General features: G+C 42.8%; 1 protein-coding gene across 2 annotated transcripts in view; it reads right to left on the bottom strand.

The window, feature by feature from the left end:
- The window catches only part of LOC136872371 (hemolymph lipopolysaccharide-binding protein), a 52,166-nt gene continuing 33,445 nt past the window's right edge, over window positions 1-18,721 (bottom strand). For both annotated transcript variants that reach the window (XM_067146182.2, XM_067146181.2), the window contains exon 6: window positions 1-3,193. In XM_067146182.2, coding sequence (XP_067002283.1) covers window positions 3,039-3,193 — 155 coding nt within the window. In that variant the 3' untranslated portion in view covers window positions 1-3,038. The remainder of the gene's footprint in view (window positions 3,194-18,721) is intronic.

Below are 18,721 nucleotides of genomic sequence, written 5' to 3'. Positions count from 1 at the left end.
AAGTGGTCGTAATAGACTTCAAGATTTTTTTGCTAGTGGCTTTATGTCGCACCGACACACATAGGTCCTATGGCGACGATAGCATAGGAAAGGCCTAGGAGCTAGAAGGAAGCGGCCATGGCTTCATTAAGGTACAGCCCCAGCATTTGCCTGGTGTAAAAATGGAAATGGTTGAATAAGAGGAGCAGCAACAGATAAGTAGTGCAGTGATAAAGTTGCAACGTGAGCAGAATACGTAGTAGCAGAATGTGAGTGCAGCGGAAGTATGGAATCAGCAACCCCGAGGGAGTCAAGTAGAGGAAATGTAGGAGGAATGGAATGTGAAAAGGTTTGCGTGTATACTCAGCAGGGGCATCAAGGTCTGTGACATTCACAATGCCGCTTAAATTGCATATCCGGGGAAGACAATAGAAATCTTCAGGAGAGAAGTTGGACGTGACATGGAGAGGCCTAGGATGACTACCGTGGTGACCTGCATTTAGGGGGTCAGGTTTCCGGAGTATCCGAGGGGATTCATGCCATGCCCAAGGAGTATCATTATTTTACTAAATTGTTCTATTCATTTTTTGTTCAGTGCGTGTATTATTTTCTTTTTTTCTGTACAGTACATGGAGTGTGAATTTTGGCTTAGGCTGGACATTGTTATTTTTCTCTTTAACTGATCAAATGGGTATTGTTACTGTAGATCTGAGAAAAATAATAATAAATCAATGGTAACCATCGTCTCAGAACGAAATAGATGGAGACAACAATAAAAAATAAAATTATTCAACGGAGGTACTTGATAATTAATTTAAAAATAAAACAAAACTATTTTATTAAGCCGTAAAGGACACAAAAGCATCAAATGGGAACGTACGTTTTCTGAGTCGCTCAGCCACGAAATTTGAAACATGGCACGAGGACTGGAACGAGATCCACTCAGCCTAGGGAGGTCAACTGAGTAGAGTGGATTCAGTTCCTACCTCGAAGTGGTTTTCCGTGGTTTCCCACTTCACTTCCAGGCAAATGCCGGAATGGTACCTATCTTAAGGCCACGGACGCTTCCTTCCCTCTTCCTTGTCTATCCCTTCCAATATTCCCATTCCCCATAAGGCCCAACATAGCAGGTGGAGCCGCCTAGGAGATTTACTGGCCCTTCCCCCTCAAAGTCTTACGCTCCAACACACTTCCCTTGAGGCGGTACAGGTGGGATCCCGCGCCGTGTCCGATGGAAAAACCAACCCTAGAGGGTAAACGGATTGAGAAAGAATGAAAATATTTTATGGCAGCATGACTATTTTACAAGTATTATTGTTATAATATTTGTGATATATAAGCATGACTATTACCATTAAGTGTATGATATCATAACTCATCGTCCTACCAACTAATCGGCCTAGTCCAACGCAACCAGTTCTCGTGTTAGAGGTGCAGCTAAATATTTTTCAAAAGTGGTTATGATATATTTTGTTCCTACGGTATACTTGGGTACCAAACCCTGATAAGGACTCTCCGACCTCCCTAGATAACCCGAGTTATGATTTTGATATAAAGAAGTACACGATATTAGCATGGGTTAACCACGTTCAGACCGACAGATGCTACAAAATTACCAGAATAAATATTGCGTGAACTTCCTAAAACGGCACTTCATAGTGAAAAATGAGAGCGACGTAAATTCGACGTAAACTTGTGTTAACTACTGCTATTCTCCATAGAGAGTTGAGCTTTAGGATATTCGAAGTTTATCTTATAAAACCGAATAAAATCAGTTAGCATAAGCTATCACCACTGATCTGCATTTAGGGCAGTCGCCCAGGTGGCAGATTCCCTATCTGTTTTTACGTAGCTTTTCTTAAATAATTGCAAAAAATTGCAAATTTATTGAACATCTCCGATCAGTAACTCCTCTTCCTATAAATGAATATTCCCCCCAATTTTTCGTCTTGAATTCCATCTTTATCTTCAAAATGTGATCCTTCCTACTCTTAAAAACACCACTCAAACTGTTCGTATACTAATGCCATTCCACGCCATCTCTCCACTGACAGCTAGGAACATACCATTTAGTCAAGCAGCTCGTCTCCTTTCTCCCGAGTCTTCCCAGCCCAAACTTTGCAACATTTTCGTAACGCTGCTCTTTTGTCAAAAATCACCCAGAACAAATCGAGCTGCTTTTCTTTGGATTTTTTCCAGTACTCGAATCAAGTAATACTGGTGAGAGTTCCGTACACTGGAACCATACTCTAGTTGGCGTTTTACCAGAGACTTATATGTCCTCACCTTTATATTCTTACTAGGTGCATATGGCCCTGAGGTTCACTCAGCCTACACCAAAAATGAGTACCAGGTTAATTCCTGGGGCAAAGGCGGCCGGGGCGTAGAGCTAACCACTCTACCCCATCAAGTGCCGAGGTTACGAATAGTGGAAGCCTTTACCTTCCACCACTCCCAGGGCCTTCATGGCCTGTACGGAGATGACTGTTTTTTTTTTTTTAATGTTCTTACTACAACCCCTAAATACCCTCATAATCATGTGCAGAAATCTGTACCCTTTGTTAACAATACCGTTTATGTGATTACCCCGATGAAGATCTTTCCTTATATTAACACGTAGGTACCGACAGTGATCCCCATAAGGAACGCTCACCCCATCAACGCAGTAATTAAAACTGAGAGGACTTTTCCTATTTGTGAAACTCACAACCTGACTTTTAACCCCGTTTATCATCATACCATTGCCTGCTGTCCATCTCACAACATTGTAGAGGTGTTTTTTGCAGTGTAACCTACCTATTACTCTGTACAGAAAAACACCATCTGCAAAAAGTCTTACCTCTGATACCAGTTCTTTACTCCTATCATTTATGTATATATAAGAAAACATAAAGGTCCAATAATACTACCTTGAGGAATTCCCCTCTATTATTACAGGGTCAGATAAAGCTTCACCTACTCTAATTCTCTGAGTTCTATTATCTATTTAGTCACACTTTTCTTTAGTCCAGGACCACTAGTCTAGTCTAGGACTACTAAGAATGTGCTGCATTAGAACACTAAAGTGGAAATTCACAGACGTAAGCCAGTTTCCAGCTGCACACGTCGTCATAGAGTTCTGCGGTGGAGCTTACACTCGCGCAGTTCTGATCTTTGTTGGCATTCGGTTGCCCAGGTGCCCATCGCGTATAGCCGGAAGCAGCTAGAGGCTCACCTGAAAATACATATACACATTTAATTATTAATTCATTTATTCATTAAAATGGAAAGTAACTGGCATATCTGTCTCCAGTTAGAACACATTAAGATGGTGGTGATTACTGCTTTATGGGGAAGTACAACTGGAGAACCAACATCTCTTAATAAGAATCAGAGGGAAAATGAAAGAGGTCCCACATTTCGAAAAATGATAGTATCGGGTAGAGAAAGGGAAGGACTCGAGTGCTCTAATACTGTTTGGGGCCGGAAAAGAACAAGAGTTGACCAAGGGAGGTCGGATAGGATAGATGAAAATGAGGAACGTGGCTCAGCGCATCATTTCAATGTGAGCGAACCGCGTGAGCTTGCATTCGGGATGCAGTGGGTTCGAGTTCCACTGTCCGTTGCGTTAATGATAGCTTTCCGTAGTTTTCCATTTTCATGCCAGACATACCCTGGGGCTGTATATTAGTTAAGGCCACAGTCGTTTCCTTTCCAGTCCTAGGAAGAGAATGTGGTACGGTATTCTCTCATTGCCATAACAGAAAGAAAGAAGGAAGAAGAAAATATTAACGCATGCCGTAGTAAGCACTTCCATCCCCAAATATACTTTCTTCATATCTGATATTATTCGCCGCGTATCGGAGCACATCGGGAATTTGTCCGTCTCCCTTTGCACAGGACGGAAAGAAGCGTGCCTAAATGAGCACAACAGTGCCATACTACAAGGAGTACAGTATAATTTAAGACTTCGCACTTCAGGTCAGAGGCCGCGGGAATCCTCAAGCGAACGCCATATGGCTTGTGTCAAGCTTGGCGTGATAAGAAGACGTGACAGTTGACGCAACAGTTCGCTAGTAACTGTTGGACTTTTAAAGTGTGTTGTGATGTTATTGTCGCGATGCTTAAGTACACTCAGCGCAGATAATATTTTTGGTTGAGTGTTATTTACAAAAAATAAGAAACCAGTTAAAATGTGGCTTCGAAAATTCCGTAGACAGTTACCCGATTCTGCAGTACCGTTACGTGCAACAACTCTTTCATAAGTGGTGTAGTTCTAGCTCAGTAACAATAAGCAAAAATAGCGAAGGAGAACAGCTCTCAGACAAGAGACGTCAGAAGATATACAGGGAATACTGCAAGTCAGTCCACATAAGACGCGTTAGAAAGTAGATCAGGAAATTGGGATTTTACGTTCGTCAGCAAGTAATAATACAAGTAATAATAAAAAATAAAAAAAAGCAGTATTATATTTACGATCTTACCGGACTCATCTAGTGGTGAGGTCAGTTTCATTTACTAGTTCATTTGTCTGATTTATTGATTTACTTATTTGTCCTGAGCATGAATATAGCTGGTGAGTTCAGTTTCGTTTAGGTTCTACAGGCGTAATCATGCCGCTTCTTTGAGAAGACCACGTCCGCTCACCCCTGCGAGCAGTGCTTCTCTGTCCTCATATGCCTCGGTACTTCTCTATGAAGTCTTGAATTAATCTCCCTGTACTATACCACCGCGTGCTGATCAGTTCTGTACTTCCGCGGTGATAACAGGATTTCAAGGAAACGGTCTAATGTACGTGTGTGTTCGCCAGTGCCTTATCGTATAACAAGAATACGTCAGTTATTAAGAAGCATTTACAAACAAAGCATTCCATACATATTGACTTTAGTGGCATGATACATAAAGGAAGTGAATTACACGGTCCAGAACTTCACTCAGGTAAACATAGTAATTAATTACTTTCAGTCTTACTGTAAGAGTGTAATGTGGAATTGCCACTCATACTAGAAATGTGTCTTTGTTTCAGAGGACTGTGCTTGTCACAAACTGCTAGATGAGGCTTTGGTCAAACCAATTACCGATGTTTTACAACCCTTATCTACTGTAGAAGACAAGCGATTTCGAATTGTTGGGAGTGCCACGTTACGTTCTACTTACACGAAAAAGATTAAGGCAGGCGATTGAGAGGTGGTGGTGATGGTTATTGTTTTAAGAGGAAGTACAGCTAGGCAACCATCCTCTATTAACACTCTTCTTCTTAAGCCGTCGTCTCCAAACGGAGGAAGACGATCCACACGGCCAGCTCCGATCTTGACGTTGCAGCCATGCCATGTGGATTTATTGGAATATCTCTCAGGATCTTTAATGCAATGGTTTCCCGTTGCCTTCTGCATCCTAATGCCGTTGACCAAACTGGTTCCTCCGCCTTTGGGAACAATTTCTTGTCCCCAGGACAATAGAGTGCCCTTACCCATACCCGCTCATCCACTCTCAAAGAGACTGTTGGCACTTGGTATAGGGCAGGGATGGCGAACCTTTTCCAACTAGTGTGCCATTTTAAGTCTGCTTTATTATTCTCAACTATCAACTGTGCCACTTGTTATTTTCCTTTAAGAAATTGCTACAACCTACAACCCCCCTCCCCCAACCGCGACTTCCTTTCCAAATTCCAATTATGTTTCATAATATTTATTTATTTTATTTATTTACTGATTTATTTACTTTTAGATATATATTTTGTAAATACATTTGATTGCATGTTCCGTGGTCCTATTTTGCAAATACCGCAAAAATATATTTTTTTAAATGTAAGTTTTTAGAATACCTAATATTTGTAAAAATATAAATAATAAGCTTCCATTGTAACACACTTCGTCAATAAATATTATTACCGGGCGAGTTGGCCGCGCGTTTAGGGCGCGCGGCTGTGAGCTTGCATCCGGGAAATAGTGGGTTCGAGACCCCCTGTCGGCAGCCCTGAAGATGGTTTTCGTGGTTTCCCATTTTCACACCAGGCAAATGGGGCTGTACCTCAATTAACGCCACGGCGGTTTCCTTCCTACTCGTAAGCCTTTCCTCCCCTATCGTCACCATAAGACAGGGCCTCTCAAACGCCCAAAATCTCACGCGTGCAGATAGAGGCGCAAGAGCTCCGTGCACTGTGCATCGCTGCCGCTCGGCATGGCTCGGATCAACGCTTCGTCTCTGGGCTACTCGGCTAAGCTCAGCTTAACTCGCCTATGCTCGGCTCAAGTCAGCTTGGATTTGGAGCGCCACGGCGCAAGTGGGGCAGAGGGAGACAGGCGGAGCGAGCGAGACAGGCGTGAGGAAAGAGAGAGTAAGCGCTATTGCTCCAAATCGAGGAGTGGGGGGTCTGCACTCTGGTCAACCAAGCCAAGTCGTCTCTTGCACCGTGCACAGTGCATGCACCACGCGCATGCACCCTGAGAGGCCCTGCCATAAGACCTATCTGTGTTGGTGCGACGTAAAACAAACTGTAAGAAAATAAATATTAGATATAAAATTGAAAAATACTAATATTGCCAATGGACTTCACTTCCTCCTTTAGCTTCATTATCTTTCTATGTTTATAGTTCTTATGCTCAACACATCTCCACAAGAAAACCGAAAAAACAGCTTTCATCAAAACATACTGCATACATCTGGGAGTTATCCAAATCAACTTTCAATTGCTCAGAAACTTCTTCACTCATTCTTATTATTATATCCTTGACAGCAGTTCAGCTGGCTGGCATTCCTTTAATTCTGTTAATTATTTGTTGTTTGTTAGGGAAGTTCTCAAATAATGTGTCGGACGTTTTTCAAGAACTCACTGTCAGAAAGCGGTTTTCCATGCATGCTGTACTATCCAGTGAGACAAATATAACAGCCGCACTGATATTACTCCTAGGGTGGATGTATGATACAAAAGAACTAGTTTGTTTTGTGTAGAGTTCGATATTTTGTGAAACGAACTTTCTTCATTTGGCATGGAACAAACATTTGAATGATTAGTCTCGAAATGGCGCTTTACATTAAATGAGGGGGAATACAATTGTTTTTGAACGCATGGCAATACATCTTTCTATTATTCCGAATTCCCTTGTCCACGGTTCTTGAAAAATCCGGTCATTACCTTTAAGTTGCTTTTCTTTTCGGCACTGAAAACATGTTTGCAAGGTCCGTATACAAAACCACCAGAAAACGACACTAATCTCACTTGACTTTCAGATCTATCATTGTAGCAGTGTTGCCATATTGCACGTCCGAATGGAACAAGTATTTAGATTTTCGATATTTATTTCTTACTCGTGAAGCACTATAAGATATGTATTGTCTGTAGAACAAGACGTATATTAAAACATTATGTTCATGTGGCGTGCCACCGAAATCATGTTCGCGTGTCACCTAGTGACACGCGTGGCATAGGTTCGCCATCCCTGGATAGGGGATCTCCTTATACTGGGAGATAATCGGTCCCTTCATTCGTTAGCCGCCTGTCGTTGCCCCCTCTCTACCGCGGGGAGGTGAATGTCAGGATTTCACCGTCATTGAAACAAGGACCAAATGGCATTTCCTTGTTTCTCTGGTTCTTTAGAGAGGTCTATAAACACTAATCAGAGTGAAAAGTGAATTGAAGGGATCCGACACTTCGAAAAATGAAGGTATCGATCAAAGAAAGATAAGAGCCACGAAGGGCGTGAAAAAGAAAGACTCCCTAGGCCTCGAGTGCTCTAATACTGTCAGGGTCAGAAAAGAAAAAGAGTTGACCAAGAGAGGTCTGATAGGTTAGATAAAAGTGAAGAGCCTGACACAAGTAAGTAGAGGTAATGCCAGGACTCAGCTGAGTGCCCCGTGGTCACCAACACACGCTCCCAAGTTAAGAGCCCCTGAGGCCCCTTTTAGTCGCCTCGTACGACAGGCAGGTGATACCGTGGATGTTATTCCACCGCTCCCACCCACAGGCGGGAAGATGATTGAGAAACAGGACAAGGAACAAGTTAGTGAGATAAAAAACTTGACCCAGTGCAACATTATTTTTAACAATTTGCTCTACGCCGCATCGACACAGATAGGCCTAATGGAGACGATGGGATAGGAAAACATGGATAGGATAGATGAAAGTGAGGAGCCTGGCACAAGTGGAAGTAATGCCAGGACATGGGCTGAATTTTATTTTCAAAACAATTAGAGATCCCCACGAAAAATGAAATAATGTAACCCAAGGTATAAAAAAAATTTCCTGGTGTGAAGATGGGAAACCAAGGAAAAAACACCTTCAGAGCTGCCGACAGTGGGGTTCGAACGCACTATCTCCCGAATGCAAGCTCACAGCTGCGCGCCCGTAACTGCACGGCCAACTAGCCCGGTAAGTGCAACGTGTAAACTCAACGAGTGATCTACGGACTTCTGTGTGTACAGAATCATATGTCGTCACTTATCATTTTGTTCATTTGAACTTCGAATTAGAAGCTGCTAACAGCGAGATTTTCAATACCTCTGTAAATATTAGCACAGAGCTATAAGTACTATTTCTGACTGGGATTTGAATGGAAATGTCCTTCGCATTGTCTATACTAATATTATCAAGAGAAAAAGATGTGTATGTTTGTATATTTGTTTGCATAAACTCAAAAACTCCTGAACCGATTTTAAAAATCATTTCACCTATACCAAGGTACATTACCAGTAACATGGGCTGAATTTTATTTTCAAAACAATTAGAGATCCCTATGAAAATTGAAATACCGTAATATAACCCAAGGTATCAAAAATTTGCCTATAAAAGTCATTATAGGCCAATATAGTCCGCCTCTGTGGTGTAGTGGTTAGCGTGATTAGCTGCCACCCCCGGAGGTCCGGGTTCGATTCCCGGCTCTGCCACGAAATTTGAAAAGTGGTACGAGGGCTGGAACGGGGTCCACTCAGCCTCGGGAGGTCAACTGAGTAGAGGTGGGTTCGATTCCCACCTCAGCCATCCTGGAAGTGGTTTTCCGTGGTTTCCCACTTCTCCTCCAGGCGAATGCCGGGATGGTACCTAACATAAGGCCACGGCCGCTTCCTTCCCTCTTCCTTGCCTATCCCTTCCAATCTTCCCATCCCTCCACAAGGCCCCTGTTCAGCATAGCAGGTGAGGCCGCCTGGGCGAGGTACTGGTCATACTCCCCAGTTGTATCCCCCGACCAAGAGTCTGAAGCTCCAGGACACTGCCCCTGAGGCGGTAGGGGTGGGATCCCTCGCTAAGTCCGAGGGAAAAACTGAACCTGGAGGGTAAACAGATGATGATGATGATGATGATGATGATGATAGGCCAATATAGACGAAATATCGAATTTGTCGCATAAAAACTAACCAAAGCTCATTTTAAGAACCAAACTCGGTTAGGCCATACGGGCCCAGAAAATAATGTTTTAAGGGCCTAAAACCAACCGATATGTAAATATTGACATCACACTACCCCACTCTAGGAATCGGATGAAGAAATGACCAGCCGTAACCATGGCAGCGTCAGCTCAAGGTTTCTACAGTAGAATAAAGGCCTGCGGTACGAAGTAGGCACCTGCGTAAATGTAGGCTAGACCAAGGAGAGATTCTGCTACTCCTATGACTGTCAGAAGATAAAAGTACTGTGGGGGTAAGCCACCCTATGGGTGGAGGTGGGACGGGGCTGGCATATAAAATAATCGAAAATATTGTCGAATTCATGGGTTTTGGGGTCGCTGAGATGAACAGTCACACTCCGCATGTCGTTTAAGTCCAAGTTCATCCCCATCGGCATGGGAGGAGGGGGGTGGGGTGAGAAGGGGTGAAAAAGTCCAGAATGGCCCAGATTATGGATTTATGTGTGTGCACCCCTCTGAGCGGGGATGGAAAGGGGCTGAAGTATCAGTCAACGTCACAATAACGAAATCTACAAAAATTCGCTCCACTCGTAATTAACAGGTAATAAAATACCTAAAAGTATACAATCAATTACGTGCCCGTGCAGCGCCGGGCAATATAGCTAGTTACTGATAACGCAGCAAATATAATAGTATCGTTGAACTTGTTACGTAATAAAGTAGCGCACATATCTTGCTTGGCACATACGATAAACATAACTGTAATATGTGTCCGCCTCTGGCGAGAGAGCCAGAAAAATGAAAAATAAAAATAAGATAGTGAAGGTAGAAATAGAAATTAAGAAAAAGAGCATAGACACCTCTCAGGAAATTCGGGACACACACCTTGTCAGTGTGTTCCTTTTTATTTTTAATGCTATTTGTTCGGGCCGTCGAACCATGTGGATCTTTTGCCCCTACTGGCACCATATTGTATGAACCTGCGCGTAATTGGAATGGCGGTAGTGTGGAATGTTGTGTGTGAGGAAAGGAAGATTAAAGACGTCACAAACACCCAGTTGCCAGGCCAGGGATATGAATCATTACAATTAAAAACCTCTGGCCCGGCTGTGAATCGAACCCGGAGCCGCCGGGTAAAAGGCGGACGGGTTGCCCCCTACACCGCGGGGCCGGACCAGTGTGGCCCTACTCCGAGGCTAATCCAGCATGGGTAACCCTGAGCTGACTCAGCCCTCGGGATCAACGATCTTAAGAGCCCCCATACAGACGTCAAGGTCTTGGCGTTCCTAAAGGATGTATACTTATGCAGATACGTAGAACTTCAATGTGGAGTCTGAATTTTAGATTGTAAGAGTTTCTGCCACAAAACAACATTTCAAACTGACACTGACTTCTGGTAATAAAGTGCATATATTGAATAGAATTTCTAGAGATTTGTAAGAAACATCGACATAGAATGTAAATCGTACATCTCTTACTTCTCAAATCATTCACCATTTTTCAATAAACTTGTGAAAATTGCTCAAAATTGTGCAAATGAAAATGTAAAAGAATAAATAAAACTATGTGGAAATGTTAACTTGTTTATTATTTCTAATTACAATATACCATAGACGTTTCATTTAAATAGCTCCAGCAGCAATTATAATTATAATAGAGTCTAACAGGCCGTTTATCCTGTTTCGTTTCGATAGCTGCAGTCGCTTAAGTGCGGCCAGTATCCAGTATTCGGGAGATAGTAGGTTCGAACCCCACTGTCGGCAGCCCTGAAAATGGTTTTCCGTGGTTTCCCATTTTCACACCAGGCAAATGCTAGGGCTGTACCTTAATTAAGGCCACGGCCGCTTCCTTCCCACTCCTAGCCGTTCCCTGTCCCATCGTCGCCATAAGACCTATCTGTGTCGGTGCGACGTAAAGCAACTAGCAAAAATATATATATATATATTTTTGAATTTCTGAGCACTTTATCGTTCTCAATGGATTTCATTTCGGTGTAATTAAATATAACACGAGACACGTTCACTTCCTTGCACAAAACTACTTTATTGTCACTGAGTCTATTCCTTACAACACACAGTTCCCACTCGGTTCGATTTATGACTACACAATGATACTAATAAGTTAAAAGAAAGTATAAAATGGTTCAACCTTTCAATACTATTAAAATTAGAAATGTAAGTTTACACTCCTGCTTAATTAAAACTGGTACCGGTTTCGACCAGTATTTTTGGAAATCATCAGCCGATCACAAACACGTGTAAAACAATGCACAGATAAATAAATTGTGAAGTATGAAGAATTCTGGAGGTTGCTGATAGTGAAACACTAAAACAGTCTAACCTAGTCAGCGTTCGGTGACAGACGTATTGTGTGGAGTTGTCAGGAGAGCCGGCGTGGAATGTGAACGGTGGCCAGTAAAGTAATTCGAGAGGGAAGAGGAAGATGATTGGCGTGGATCAATATCGTGTGGCTATTGGAAGATGGCAGATGAAAGGGAAAAAGGAGATAGCTAGAAATAAAGGAAGTATAATGGAAACAAGAATGATGGACGAGATGATATTGGCGGCAGTGGTGATTATGATATTACTAGTTATAGGAGGAGTAGAGGTAAACCCTGGCCCGACTTCTAGTGGCAACATGAACTGGGAAGACGTGGAGATCATTAGAAAAGTGGTGAAAGAAGTGCTGGAAGAAGTATGCCCGTTTGAGCAGATTAAGAATATGATGAAAGAGCAAATGAAAGAACTTGAGCATATAAGGCGGGGGATACAGGGAAAAACAGACGAGATAATGAGTAGAGTAGAAACCAACGAGAGAGAAATCATATCACTCAAGTCAAAAATAAGGGAGATGGAAGGAGAGGTGGTGAAGTTGCGAGCGGAAATTGAAGACTGTAACCGAGAACGGAGGAAGAAATGCCTATTCATATATGGAGTACCGGAAGATAAAGCAGAAGATAAAGTACTGACAACATACAAAGTTGTGGAAGTCATCCAGAAAATGATGAGAATTAATTTTAGCGAAGTCGATATTGATGATGTAGAAAGGATAGGTAAAAAACGGGGTGATAGACCGATCAAACTGAAGCTATTCTCCACCTTGATGGCGGAAGTAGTGAGAAGAAGTGCAGATAACATACGGAGTACAAAAATTTGGATTAAAGAAGACATTGGTAGAGAAGGGGTAAAGAACATAAACACTCTGAAGAAACATTTGGCCAGGGCTAAATTACAGGGGTTAAGAGCTCATATTAAGGGTCAAAAATTAGTAGTGACCAACGGTATTTGGACTAGAACATGGAATGCGAAGAAATTACGAGAAATGGAAGATGACAGGAATGACGAAGTAGTAGTGGGAAAGAGAGTGGAGGAAAGACAAGCCAGAGACTGTAAAGTGGGGGATGAAGGACAGGGGGGCAAAGAAAGAAACAAGGATAGTAAGGTAAAGGAACCAAGCTCGCAGCATGAAGGAAGTAACTTGATAGATTTGTTAACCATAGCGAACAGGGAGGTAATGGCAGAGATGAGGAATGTGACAAGGAAGGAAACCAGGGAGACCTGGGCATTAACGAAGGAGTCCAGGACGGAGGCCAGTGGGAGAAAAGATAGAAGGATACAGGGAGAGATTGTGGGAGTAGAAACACAAGACGTAACAAGAGTAAGCAAACGAAGTGAAAACACGTCTGGGAAGCAAGAAGAAGAAGCAAGAGGTGCCCTAGTGAGAGGGAGAAGTCTGAGCCTAAGAGAGTTATGGGGCAAAAAGAACAGAGTAGACGAAGGCATTGGGACAAGAAGCAAAAAGTTAATGTGTAGTGAGAAGTAAATGGCTATATACACGATAAGAGTGGAGTGTGTGCGTGTTATTCATAACTTTGTTAAGAGCGAGTAAACGACGGGTGTGATGGAAGAGAAGTTTCCAGGTGGTCAAGTGTGTAGTGAATGAGGAAGAGGGTGTGATAAATTGGTCAGATGATAAGGAGAAAGATAATATCTGGTGACGGTTGGTTTATGAGCTGGGGTCCTAGTTATCCCAGTTATCAGTGAGTGAACATGGCTTCATTTAAGGTGGTGAGTTGCATGGGTTCTAAAGTTAACAAATATAGTGAATTAATAGAGGTTGAAGAGTGATCAACAAGAAAGAAATGTGAAGTGTAATAACTGCACATCGGCACTACGGTGGAGATAACACGTAGTCAGGTTAGCAATATAAGTAGAATATAAGAAAGGTCAGTGTCTAAGAGAGAATGTGCTGAGTGCGAACCCGGCCGGAAGTGGAACAGTCAGTGGTCTAGCGCAGACTCAGCCCGACACAGCACTGTACTCTGCTCAGTTATATGTTGCCAGTTTTAGCTTCACATTGCCAATAATGCCATACAGTCTATAGATGGAATTACCCTGTTGCAATAGTTCTTTTAGTCTTCGTTTTATCCCTTTTCTTAATAGCAATATTGAGTTTTTACATTTTAATATTATTATTTTCAGTACTACTAGCTTTCATTTATCCCTGGTCTTAATAGCAATATTGAGATTTTTTGAGGTTTTGTTCATATCTGAAAAGATAACATTGACTCATGGACATTTGATTATTATTATTTCCAGCAACTTTGTTTTTCCACATTTGGTGTTAGCTATGTTTACTATACGAGCATTATTCTATGTGTATAGCCTAGTATTTTAAGCTGTCTAGGTTGGGCACTATTATTTTTCTCCCTTAATGGATCAATAAGGCCTCACCGCTGTAGATCTGGAAAAAAAATAAAGGCTTTACTTACTTACTTACTGAAACACTAAAAACTTTAGGGAGTACTGTCCGTTGAAAGATGCACAGATAAAAATATGAAGTTTAGATGATATTGTCCGATGCAGTTTTTAAGGCACTGTACAATTTTAAGGATACTGCGTGTCAATCATGAACGTTTGTAAGACATAAGCATTAGAGAGCACTGTACAGGAAGAAGTCCATAATCAAATACGTATCCAAATATAGTACTGAGCAAATTCTTGAAGAGTTCAATTGCATATTATGAGACACGTATAATTTTAGGGAATAGCACTGCCCGTCGATAGACCCAAAAATTATGAAGAGTGTCGCAGATTAAATATATAAATGTATTACGGAGCAAGTTCTTGGAACTAACACATCTAACTAGACTTTTAAAAACACAGTGCTGATCTACTCTTCGGAAACTTGCTCCGTAGTACATTTGCGTGTTTGATCGGCGACTTCTTCATAACTTTGGATCTATCGACGGGCAGTGCTATTCCATAAAATTATAGTGTCTCATAATATGCAATTGAACTCTTCAAGAATTTTCTCAGTTCTAAACGAGGGTTAGGGAAAACGTCATGGCAACTATTTTTTTCTTGAAGATACCAGTCCGGTTGGAAAATGTAGCATATACAGACGGACAAGGTGTTAACTACATGTGTGGACAATGAATAGCACTGAAATATCGTAACACACTAATTTATTGCGGTAGTATACAGGGCAATATGGCCTACCCGGTGCAAAAGAATGACAACACAGTACACATAAAGTTGACATGACAAACCTGGGCTTAAAGACCCTCAAAGTAGTCCCCTGCTACTGACACCACACGCTGCCAACGATGTGGGAGGCGCTGAATACCATCTGCCTCAGCATTTGCCGCACCATGTGTGAATCGGGTCACCTGTTGGCACACAGCATTAGCAATGTCCTCTCGTGTTGCAAACCGCCTACTACGTAGTGGTTCCTTAATCTTTCGAATGAGATCAAAGTCACAGGGCGAAATGTCGGGAGAGTACGGTGGGTGCTTCAATTCTTCCCATCCCCAACGTCGCAGTAGTTGCCCTATACACTCTGCTTTATGTGGTTTTGCATTGTCGTTCAGGATTATTGCACCGTCCACAAGATCCGGACGTTTCTCCCGAACGCCACGTCGTACCTGTCGCACCAGGAAGTCCCTGTAGTACTGTGCAGTCACTGTTCTGCCATGTGGAACAAAGTGGCAAACAATGACACCCCTGACGTCATACGCCACGATCACCATCAATTTGTCTGGGGAAGGATTCTGACGGACCTTCTGCCTCCTTGGTGATCCAGCATGTCGCCACTCCGCGGACTGACGTTTCAGTTCTGGTTTGTATGCCCTGGCCCAAAATTCATCGATGGCGATTATTCGTGACAAGATCGCCGTCCTGTTGCCAGCGTGCAAGGTGGTCAGAGCATACTGCATAGCGCACCCACCTTTGAACTTCCGTCAGTGCATGCGGTACGGTACCCAGCGCGATGCGATTTTGTGCAGTTGCAGCTCACTACGCAATATCCTGTGGACGGTCGTTTCTCGATGCCACTTGCCCTCTCTAACTCCAGTGGCGTCCATCGTCTGTCTTCATCCAAGAACTGCTCGATGACGGCACGTGCCACGTCGGTCCGCACACTGACAGGTCGTCCTGAACGTTGCTCATCACTGGTTGACACACGTCCTTGCTGAAACTTTCCCACCCACCGTGCTACTGTACAGTATGGTAGGGCATTATTCCCAAGGGCTTCCACTAATTCACTGTGACATTCCATCGCATTTCTCCCTCGGAAAACGGCTATTTTGATGTAAGCGCGCTGCTCAACAGGGGTTACTTCCATCTCGCACGAGACCCACCAAGTGACTGATTTCACAGCCCTCGCTGCGCTACTACCAGCTATCACAGAGCCATCTGTTGTTCTGCATACACAGTATGCCTGCAGAACTTCCACACGACACATACACGTTTGTGATCCGTTCACATATCTACAAGAAAAAAATAGTTGTCATGACTTTTACCCCCAATCCTCGTATTTGGATACGTATTTGATTAAGGACTTCTTTTCCTCCCGTGCTCTCTAACGCTTATGTCTTACTAACGTTCATGATTGACACTCAGTATCCTTAAAATTGTACAGTGACATTTAAACTGCAACTGATAAATACGTGTGTTATAGTGTTTCATAAACTGCATCTGACAGTATCATCTAAACTTCATATTTCTACCTGTGCATCTTTCAATGGACAGTACTCCCTAAAGTTTTTAGTGGATTCGAGACCCACTGTCGGCAGCCCTGAAGATGGTTTTCAGTGGTTTCCCATTTTCATACCAGGCAAATGCCGGGGCTGTACCTTAATTAAGGCCACGGCACTTCCTTCCACTTCCTAGGCCTTCCCTATCCCATCGTCAACATAAGACATATCTGTGTCGGTGCGACGTAAAGCAAGAAATTTTTTAGTGCTTCACTATCAGCAACCTACAGAATTCTTTATACTTCGCAATTTATGTATATGCATTGTTTCACCAATAGTTGTGATCGGCTGATGATGACCAAAAATACTGGTCGAACCCAGTACTAATTTAATTTAAATAGGAATGTAAACTTACTTTTCTTATTTTAATAGTATTGAAAGGTTGAACCATTTTATACTTTCTTTTAACTTACTGGTGAACTCACTTCAATACGGAACAATACGAAATTCTTATCTCTTAATTACACAATGATACACAATTTAACACTATTAAAGGAAACACACTGAAGCAATGTACTCTCGATTCTGTCACGTACTGTACAGATATCAACAAGTCCACGCACTGATTATTCACTTTACCATAACAAGGCAAGACTGAATACTCTCTAACTCACTCAAGTCGATTCTGACAACAGATATCAACCAAGTCCTCGACTCACTGTACCACCCACTGCAACCCACACTCTAACTCTGTCACTCACTCTCCAACACCCACTGGCCTCTCGGCCTGTCAAATCAATACATATACCATTCGACAAACAATATATAAATATCGACTTCTGTAAATGTTCTTGCAACACTCTAAATGGAACACATCCGACCATACAATTTACAAACACAAGCGAGAAATATATAACATTCCTAAAGTTTCTACATGTATCTGGATAATAAATCATAACAGTAAGTTTCCAAAAATATCCATATGCATCAAAAGTATGGTGGATTATGTCCAATATTCGAATATTACAGAGTTTTCTACGGTTTTCAACTACACGGATTTTGAGGTTAAACGTATTTTTTCTTCTTATTCCGCATTTCCCACACCTTGTGGGGTCGCGGGTGCGAACTGTATCACACATGTGGATTTTGCCTGTTTTACGACCGAATGCTCTTCCTGACGCCAACCCTATGTGCAGGAATGTAATCATTATTATGTGTTTATGCCTTTGCTGGCAGGACCTAGTGTTTACAGTGCACCGTGTCTTCTGGCATGGGCTAGAACAATTTTGTTACTTTCATTGCCCTGTCTCTGTCTTATCTTTGGCTTTGACAATATGAAAGTGACTGAGGTATGAGCGATGCTAGTAATGCCATTCCTTGCGTACCCAGTCCCTGCTATGAATGGTATGAACATTTCGCTCATAGGGTCGGTTGGTGCATGCATTTCAGTGGGCTTGGCAGACTGATATGTAATAGCAACTTCTAGCTCGGTGAGGAAAGCAACGGGAAACTAGCTCACTCCGCATTTCCCTAGTATGCCTCTTCAGTGATGTCTAGGCCATCTATGACAGCTGATGGCAGAGCTGTTGAGGATCCAACCAGCCTTATGGCTGAAGACTGAACATACATTATGTGTTTCTGTGATGGTTGGGAGTGTGTGTGTTGTCTGAATATGAAGAGGAGAGTGTTGGGACGAACACAAACAATCAGTCCCCGATCCAGAAGAATTAATCACACGCGACTAAAATCCCTGACCAGGCCGAGAATCGAACCCGGGACCCTCTGAACCGAATCCCCCATCGCTGACAATTCAACCAAGGAGTCGGTGGTGGTGGTGGTGGTGGTGATTATTGTTTTAAGAGGAAGTACAACTGGGCAACCATCCTCTATATAACACTAATCAGAGAGGAAAAATGGAAGGGTTCCGACACTTCGAAAAGTGAAGGTATCGGCCAAAGGGAGATAAGGGCCACGAAGGGCATGAAAATGAAAGACTCCCTAGCTCTCGCAAACCTAATAGCGTCGGGGTCGGAAAAGAACAAGAGTTGACCAAGAGAGGTCGGATAGGATAGATGAAAGTGAGGAGCCTGGCCAAGTAAGTGGAAGCAATGCCAGGACTCAGCTGAGGGCCTCGTGGTCGCCAGCCCACGCTCCAAAGTTCAGAGCCCATGAGGCCCCTTGTAGTCGCCTCTTACGACAGGCAGGGGATACCGTGGGTGTTATTCTACCGCCCCCACCCACAGGGGCACCAAGGAGTCGGACATTAACAATGCGTATTTGAGGTTATAAAAATGTACAATACATATGTACAGGGTATAGTCGTACATAGCATTTAATAAAACATTGTAATGAAATGAAATGGCGTATGGCTTTTAGTGCCGGGAGTGTCCGAGGACATGTTTGGCTCGCCAGGAGCAGGTCTGTTGATCTGACTCCCGTATGCGAC

This window comes from Anabrus simplex, chromosome 4 (assembly GCF_040414725.1).
Source record: "Anabrus simplex isolate iqAnaSimp1 chromosome 4, ASM4041472v1, whole genome shotgun sequence".
Taxonomy (NCBI): domain Eukaryota; kingdom Metazoa; phylum Arthropoda; class Insecta; order Orthoptera; family Tettigoniidae; genus Anabrus; species Anabrus simplex.
This window is presented reverse-complemented; position numbering and strand designations above follow the sequence as displayed.